This window comes from Gossypium hirsutum, chromosome D12 (assembly GCF_007990345.1).
Source record: "Gossypium hirsutum isolate 1008001.06 chromosome D12, Gossypium_hirsutum_v2.1, whole genome shotgun sequence".
NCBI lineage: Eukaryota > Viridiplantae > Streptophyta > Magnoliopsida > Malvales > Malvaceae > Gossypium > Gossypium hirsutum.
Window position 1 is genome coordinate 44,942,214 of NC_053448.1, and position 9,544 is coordinate 44,951,757.

At 30.5% G+C, this 9,544-nt stretch overlaps 1 protein-coding gene across 2 annotated transcripts; it reads left to right on the plus strand.

The window, feature by feature from the left end:
• Window positions 1–698: 698 nt before the first annotated feature.
• LOC107946104 (uncharacterized protein At5g23160) lies at window positions 699–2,200 on the plus strand. 2 transcript variants are annotated; one of them, XM_016880307.2, is made up of 2 exons: window positions 699–1,403; window positions 1,587–2,200. In XM_016880307.2, the coding sequence occupies exons 1-2, from the start codon at window positions 1,047–1,049 to the stop codon at window positions 2,061–2,063; spliced, it is 834 nt and encodes a 277-aa protein (XP_016735796.1). In that variant the 5' UTR covers window positions 699–1,046; the 3' UTR covers window positions 2,064–2,200. The 2 variants fall into 2 exon arrangements, with proteins under 2 accessions (XP_016735796.1, XP_016735797.1); XM_016880308.2 differs by having other exon boundaries at window positions 895–1,382.
• Window positions 2,201–9,544: the final 7,344 nt, after the last annotated feature.

Sequence of the window (9,544 nt, forward strand, 5' to 3'; positions counted from 1 at the left end):
TTTTAAAATTTAAATGGTTGAAATATGAAGTTTCAGTTGATTTTTTTTTCAATATTTCACCATATAGGGCCTTAATCAAAACAATTTAAAAAGAAAAAAATGAGAAATTTAAATTAAAGGTTAGGGGTGGATTTAAATTTGAGTTTACCTTTTTCCATCCTTTCGGCTAAAACCAAGAATTTGGAATTGAGTTAATGGACATTTTGAATACAATTTTTGTTTCAATTAACAAATAATTTAATAGATATTTTTCAAATGATGAGAAATTATTAAGCATTGAAAAATTAAATATTAGAAATTTAAGTATTTAATTTAGGTTATAAAATTGTCTGATATATTACTTATGGAATATAATTAATTTTTTTTTATAAATATAAAATTTTAATTATAAATAATATATTCTACATTTTATTTTATCCTTATTTTTTAAGGATTTAATCTTATTTTAAACAAAATTTATATTTTAAACCTAAAACTTTTATAGGATAATATAATATTAAAATAAATAAAATAAAATAGAATTAATTAAAAATAACCTCCATTAAATGATAAATAACTCTTATTTATGTATATTTTTCATATTTTTTATAGAAATTTTCTTGTTGAAATTGTTTTTATTTAAAAAAAAATTAAAGGCCCTTCTCATATCCCATTCTTTACCTCTTGAATATATTAAAGTGAATAATTAATTTATTTGAGGAATGGAAAAATAATAGATTTTTTAATAATGTAAAATTTTACTAAATCAACATAGGATGTTGTGTGGTTGTAAATTATAATGAAGACGTGTAAGAACAAAGACTCTGCCACGAAGTCCAAGTCTTCCCTCCCAAAAAAACCAATCCAAAATTTGTCTACAATAATCAAATCGAATTAAATAAAATGAAACAGTACGTTCGTTTATTTCCTTCTTGGTATGAATAGAATAATATTAGTATTAGTATTAGTATTAGGGAGCGAGACAAGAAGAGAGACAGCCATTCTTCCTCCACCTCTTGCATGTCGACGTTCCCCCTCCCCCTCCTCCTCCTCTAACCTCTTCTTCCATGGCCGAACCCCTGAACCCCACCCATCAAAACCACAGTTGGTTTCTCGGTTGTTTTGGGTTCCCCATGAACAAAAAGTCCCACCCAAAACCCATCCAAAAGAAGACCCGTTCGCTATGGCAAATGTTTCGCTTAAGCCCCACCAAGTCCATCACTAAAACCCTGCCTGTAAATAACGCAGACAAGGCCAAGGTTGATCATGCAAAGACGAAGACCAAGACATCAAAGCCGATAAAGAAGAAATTACCGGATAGCACAAAGTCCTCCTCTAAACCTCATATACCTTCACGTCAAAACTCCAAAGCTGACCAGCGACTGGCCTCCACAAATCAAATTGTAAGAGAAACAACTAAAGAGGTTGGTGTACAAGTGTTGAAACTTGAATCCACTAGGCTTGTTTTAGCTCTTTACTGTATTATTACGTATGTAAAATTTAAAAAAGAAAAAGAAAAAGAAAAAAAAGAGGGTGATATATGATCTATCTATTCTAGTATCTATGTCATAGCTTACAACTTTTGGATTAATATTTCACTATTTCAGACATGGGCGGCGCCGGGGTCACTGTCGGAACCAACAAGGTCAAGAAGCCTACCGGATTCGGTGGTCACCAAGGCCAAACCCAAACCTAAAAAAACACAAACCGTGTTGTCCCATACGGTTTCGTTACCGGTCCTAGAAGGGAGTCAACGGGTTGGGAATAATGGGATTCATGCTCCTCCGGTCAACTCAAAGGATCTCCGACTGGACAATATCGAATTGGGTATGTCGGTTATCGTGGTAACCTTGATAATAATGTTAGTTTGGGGTCGATTATGTGCCATTCTTTGTACGTCGGCATGGTTGTACTTTTGCCCTCGTTTTCGAACCAGAGTGAATGGTAATGGAAGTAGTAGTAGTGGTGGTGGTGGTGTTGAAAGCACCCAGAATTTGAATGATTCATATTTGAACTCCAAGGAGTACAAGAAGAAGGTGGTGCTGGAAGGCTTGCTCCACAGGAATAACCGGATTACCTTATGAAATATCTCTTTTGCGCGCACAATTAACTGTATCTATCTTCTTTTTTTGAGTTTTGTGTAAATTAATTATTACCAATGATTTTTTTATTTTTATTTTTATTTATTTATAAAAAAGTCTGAGTCTTAATTGGTAAGGTATATTTTGTTTAAAAAAACATTTGTGAAACTGTGGACCAATGTGTTTCAGTCTAGAATGAAAGATATATATTTGTCAAATTGGTGCTCTTTGTCACGTGACTTTGCACGTGGGAGATGGGGACGTGGACTCTGTGTTGGCTCAAACACGGCGGTCAGCTTTACCTAACATTAACGACAGAAGAACGTATGAACCTATGTTCAACCTTGTTTATTTTATTCATTTTCTGGGAAACACTCAGATCACAGATCGAACTTATGAACGCCACAAGTTTTAAATTTCTTTCGCCCGGTTGAGTAAGATGTTATATATCCTCTTAAATTTCAAATGTTGACAATTTAATAGATTAAAAGAAAGTAGTCAACCTCGACCTATTAATTTGTTGTAAGTTTCTCAACCCATTCACAAATCTAAAATTTTCAATTATATGGTTTACATTAATTTTTTTCCATTATTATATTCATTTAAATTTTAATATGTGAATAACTCATATTCTTCATAAATATTTATATATTTATACTATTATTTAAGTCCCTCATTGAATTTGTGTTACAAATCAACCGAGCACTATCTCGATTAGAGAAATTTCGAAAATGTTCTTTGATAATTAAAGTAAGTTATATTATTCAAGAGTATTTTAATCTTCTAATTAAAATAATAATAAAAAATTTGCACGTGGTTGGATTTGAATCTGTGCTACTAGCGTCAATAAAATATTAACTTTATGAACCAAAGCTTTATTTAAATATATTATTTACATTGTAATAGTATATTATGCATACTTTATTACCTTCATCAATTGTAATGTTAGTCTAAAACAGTTGCTTGGAAACAAGCTATCTCAATGAAGAAGTGGCAAGGGAGTGGACACTATTTCACTGACAAACACCAATGAGTTGTTTACACAGTTCAGTTTCCCTATGTTTGTGAAGCCAAACGCTGTGAGAAATATCATCTCCCTTCAACAATTATAACAAATGATCCTAACCTATCACACCCCATGACAAGTTTCCTCACCTTTGTACCTTAAAGACCCAATGCTTTCACCGCTAAATTTACCTCTTATGAATTCAACAAGTACGACCACAACACAAATGTTTTACTATCAAGATGCGCTTATAGAATAAGGTTCTTCACAAGAACAAATTAAGTGCTTAATTCTCTTTATACAATAACCTATACAAGTCTCTCAATTATATAGAACATTTTGAGACTTGCTAACGTAAGAAGATCTATCACAATCCCACTAAAACAATAACAAGATAAGCTCAATAAAATATAATCATAACAAGTCAAATAAACATAAACTCTTGGCAACTAGAGTTTCAATCCAATCCAATATCCATGATCCAAAGGATTAGATGGGGTGATACGTTTTGATCAAATCTCCAAAATATGTTTTCCAAGTGACACGATCTTCATTGATGGGCTAGAGATCTTCCATATACTCAACACAACCCATAAATATCGTTCAATAAATTACTAACATCTCAAATATGAAAATTGTCTTCACACAATTTTAGTGCCGAGGGAGTGGGCACACTTGGCACTCAATTGCCAGCTTAATATTTTTTAATAGTATGTATTGATAATTTTGTTGATCAAGTTGGTGTCACAAGTCAACTCGACACTAACTCAAGATCAATAAAACACCATGATAAATAGTTGTAGTGTAAATTCTTAATATGATGTATTTACGTGTTTAAATTTTATTTTACTCATAAGTTAATCTATTTTTTTAATTTTAATATCGTACATATTTAATGTTTTATTATTAATTAGTTTCAAATTATACATTTTATCATTTATTGTATTTTATTTTAAACTAACATCTGGGTTCTAAGTGCATTGTTTCTACACACATACACATGTGATAAAATTTTTAATATTGATAATGTTGTTGATTGAGTTAGTGTCACAAGTTAATCTAATATTTTTCATTTTAGCATCGTACATATTTAATGCGTTATTATTAATACTTAGTTTCAAAACAAATATTTCATTATTTACTGTATATTATTTTTAAACACGACTCTATGTTCTAAATACATAGTTTTTAAACACATATGCGTGTGATAGAATTTTTAGTATCATATCATATTATTATATTTTTTGTATTATTTTTTCATATCAAGATTATATAACCATAATATTGTATTTTATTTTATTTTTTATCTAATCAAAATGCTTGAAAGTTACAGGGATAATATCTTACTCAACCGAATGAAGAAGTTATCTAGTTCTTACTAAAAACCTATGGTTGAAAATGTCTTTAAGTTTGATTTGAGAATAATGGACTGTTATCCCAATTTTATAAAAAAAATTATTGGAAGAGACAAAAGTGGACTTTTTTCACACCCATTTGAACCAAATTCAAATTTTAGAGTTGTTATTTTTTTTAGAGAATTTTGCTTTAATCTCAAACCTTAAAACAGGCAAAAATAATTGTAATTATACAAGAGAAAATTATTACTTCAAAAAAATTAATATTCAAATATGATAATTTTCAATTTTTTATTTACAAATTAAATGTTTTTCCAAAAAAAAATATTTACTATTATTTGCAACAAATGCTATCTCCATCAAAATGATGAACAAAAATCAATTATAACTGACTTAACTAAATGAATTAAGTTTTAATAGTTTAGTATATGGTCTTGACTTAGATATTAAGTCAATCAATTATAATTTATTAAAATTCATAACCAAATCAATCGATTTAAATGACTTAATGTATTTATAATACATAATAAATATACATTTTAAATATATTTTGTATAATGTGCAGAAAAGGTCGATTAACCAATTTAACTGATCAAATCATCAATCTTAAGTCAAGCTTCAATTTGCACTATGTTCCAACTATTGTTCAAATAGATAACTTGGTTGTTTGTAAAACAATTTTGTTCTAGCGGAGATTGGAACAGAATCGAACGAAACATATTTACGAACTCGATTTATAGAAACAAGGTCTCAAAACCACATTCGTTGACACTACTAGAAACTGGGTCATTACATATCTACTAATTTTTTCAATGCCATGATCAAACCATATCAGATCTTCAACAAAATAATCATGAGTAAAATATGTAGTATTACTCCCTCTTATTCTATTCATCCCCAATCAATTTGCTTCAAGTTGTTTAAAGGGGATGAGATCAGAATCTACTATATTAACAATAAGGGTTGTAGCTCATGGAACAATAATGTCCTTTTCCATGAAATCTAAATGGATTATGTCTAATCTTCGACATATCTTCAATATGGTCAGCATGAGCTACAATCTCATGCTTCACACGAGCAAGAATTAAACGCTGATCTTTATAACTCAAATGTGGTCGATCCTTCCTCACCCAAATATTTCTATGTTGTGATTTCCTTGTCCCATTCACTATTCTAACAAGTTGCGCATCAGATATGAACTTCTCCCAATCCCAAGCCATTTTAAAACAATGGGGTTGATATGTCATCTGTTCCCACAATAAAAACATATGGGTCTTCATTTCATCTTGTTACCTTTTTGTTGTTGTCTCGTATTAAATGTTGCAATATGCTTTGCAGTTCTCTTTTGATCATTCATCAACTTGTAATAAAGAGATCTAATATGCCCAGTCTTTCCACAAGGATTCTTTTATTTGTCTCGAGAGAAAAAGAACTCGCTTCTTTAGTTTTAAGAGAAATTGTAAGAGTTTTAGGCTCTTTACCTAAATTAATACAGCCAAGTCCATTATGGCATGGTTCTAATCTTCTTGAAGCCAAAATTTCATCAAACTTCTCACTTTGGTCTCCAAACTTCTTCAAGATAGTCTTCGAATTACCTGGCACCTTCTCGATGGTTTCTAAAACATAATCAATTTCTTGAGCCACTATTTCAAGCCTTTCCTTTTCTCCTTTAAGGATGATAACTTCTTCCCTCAAGGAATTATTCAATCGATATAATATTTCCATATTTTTTATCATATGGTAATATACATATTCAATTGATTCATTTGGCTCAACATCATAATCTGATTTCTCATCAAATTCACAGTTTTATGGAACATGCGTTGGGGCAGAGGAAGTAAAAGTAACATAGTTGTTGAAATCTTATTCCAAAGTAGTAAAATCAACAAACTCTTCATCACTCCTAAGAAGTGACTTTTTCTTCTTCATGATGATGTTAGCACATTCAAATTGAATGTAACCAAATCCCTTGTAATCATAACACTTAACCAACTTCTTCTCAGGTTCAAAATTATCATCAATCACATGGATCTTCTTAATATGGTTGTAGCTCTTTTCAGCATCTGAATTCATTATCTTTTTAGAAAAAAATTTAAATGCCATGGTAAAGCCAATTGCTTCTTAATCTCATTGATAGATTCCTTGGTTGTGAATCGAACACAGGATCATCTTCACCTATGTTTGAAGCCTACTCTGATACCAATTGAAAAAGCCTTCGATTTGCACTCAGTTCCAACTATTATTCAAACATATAACTTGTTTGGTTGTAAAACAATTTCTTTCTAACAAATATTGGAACAAAATCGAACGAAACAATTAAAGGTAGAGTAAAGTAACGAGCAAAGTAAGGAGAGAAATAACATGCAATATTTGTTAACGCAGTTCGGATTCACCAATAGTACTCTACAGAGCCTCGCTGTAATACACCCTACCCGTATTCGTCACTGGAATAGGGTATGAGGCATTACCAGATTTTACCGAATTAATTTTCCATTATTACGAGTTAAATACTATTCATTTATCGAAACATGTCATGACGTCCCTTGGATGGACCTCCGAAGCCCAAAACATACATCAAGACTAAACCGAGACTATATCAAAATCATAAGAAATTTTTTATTTATTTATTTTATTTTTTAAAAAAACTCAATATAACCCATTTATAAATTTCTAACCTTCCCTGCAATTTTAAACCGAGACTAATCCAAACCAACATATCCATTTCAACATATTTTCAAGATAGATTCAAACATATTTATAAGATAACCTCATCACATACCAAAATCAAGATTTGTTAGCCATACGAATGGCTAACCTTACATTCATTTCACATTAACATTTACTTTATTAGCTTATACATGCCATTGATTTCCAAAATAAAGTTTCTTTATATACCGAAATATTGAGGTTGATAGTGTGATACGTCTCTGACCGAATCCGACCTCCGAGCTCTTAACACTACAAAACAGGGGAAAAAGAAACAGGGTAAGCACTTTGTGCTTAGTAAGTTCATGTAACAAGAATTATACTTACCTAATATTTTCAATACAATACAATAAATATTCATACACCCATTCAATACATTATTCCCCTATCATGCACAAACTCGACATTCAAATTAGTTCAATAATTTCCATGTATCAATAATATATACCATGATTGATGAGCTCATCAATACCATGATTTCCATTCCCTTGTTATTTTTCCATATTTATTCCGTTGAATTTATCAGAATTTTGATAGATTTTTGGGGGTACACTTTAGTGTACAAATCCGGGTCCGTCAATTCATATTCATGTGTGCACATTTCCATTTCAGAGAGCACACTCCCGCGAACCTCATCTTTAGAGCGGGATTACCAGTCCAGGCTAAATCCCCTGCAATGACAATTACTCTAATGAGCTTGGATCTGAATTACCAGTCCAGGCTAAATTCAGACCCTAATTTGGATTACCCGTCCGGGTTAAATCCATTTTCCACATATTCTTCGGGAGGGCTATATCAGGATAGGATCACCCGTCCGGGCTAGATCTTTTTTTTTACCGTCAATTCCTTTTCAGAGATCCATCGAATTTTCCTTTCATTCAACCGAGATTTATTTTCCTTTTTATCAAATATATCAATGTTTTAGCAATTTTCATACAATGAACATTCAAATCATATTCACATCAATAACATACATTTCAAGCATTTAAGAATATAATTCAAGTTACACGAATTTACCTCGATACTTGTTCGTAAACAAAAATCTACTAATCCTGAACTTTTTCTTTTTCTCGATCTAGCTTCGTATTTGAATTTTCTGGATCTAAATAAATAAATTTAATCATTAATCTAATACATTTCATGTTCATATGTAACATTCTCTATAATTATATTGTTATTTATAGTGCATTCAAAGCTGTCTCATTGAGTCATAGTCACTAAATTATTTATATTTTGAGCTACGGAACTCCAAATTAAGATCCGCTAATTTTCTCCAAAACTAGACTCACATATATTCTTACCATAAAATTTTCAGAATTTTTGGTTTAGCCAATAAGTACAGTTTATTCTTTAAAGTTTCCCCTGTTTCACAGTTTGACAATTTCAACCCCTCTTCACTAAAAATTAATTATCTTGTTGTACAGAATTCGGATGATGTTCTTATTTGTTTCTTTTGAAAATAGACTCATTAATAATTTTAAAAATATAAATTTAATCCCCTAATTATTTTTCTCCAATTTTTTATGATTTTCCAAAGTCAGAACAGAGGAATTTGAATTCATTCTGACATTGTCTCATAAAATCTATTATATCTCATGATTTATAATTCCATTGCTTACTCCGTTTCTTTTATAAGAAACTAGACTCAATAAGATTTAATTTCATATTTTATTCATCCTCTAATTTTATCTCTACAATTTTTGGTGATTTTTCAAATTTAGACTACTGCTGCTGTCCAAAACTGTTTTAGTGCATGATGTTAATTACCATTTTCCCCCCAAGCTTTCAATAAATGATAATTTCATCCCTGCTCAATTAACCTCTCAATTTAGCTGTTTTTTCTCAATTAACACTTTATTCTATCACTTTAAACTACTTTATAACCTTTGAAAATCAGAATTTTAGCACTAGACTTTAATTCCAAACTTTTTCACAATTAGGTTCTACAAATCAATTTCTATTGAAATTACCTAATAAAATCATCTCATAAACAAATTAAAGCTTAATTTTCATGCTATTTCATCATAAACTTACAGCATTCAACCATAGTGACTTTCAATTTCATCCATGAAATAAAAAACTAATGAATTTAGTAATAGGACCTAGTTGTAAAAGTCTTAGAAACACAAAAATTATAAGAGAAAGGCAAGAACTAACTCAATTGGTGCAAAAATTATGAATTAACAGCTTGAATAAACCCTAGGATGTTTTTGGTTGATGATAATGAAGAAAATATGAAGAGAATTCTAGATCTTCCAATTTGGTCCCATTTTTATGTTACTAACATTTGTTATTTTCTCATTTTACCCTTATTTCACTAATTCTCCTGACCGCCCAAAATATCTCCTTTTGGCTTATTTTCAATTTATGTCCCTCCTCATTTAACAATTGAGCTATTTAATCCTTCTAGTAACTTT

Bases quoted from the DNA above. Each gene is read 5' to 3' on its own strand.
- LOC107946104 (XM_016880307.2), top strand. From the start codon at position 1,047: ATGGCCGAACCCCTGAACCCCACCCATCAAAACCACAGTTGGTTTCTC. The intron at 1,404-1,586 runs GTTGGTGTACAA...TCACTATTTCAG, and splicing joins TAAGAGAAACAACTAAAGAG to ACATGGGCGGCGCCGGGGTC.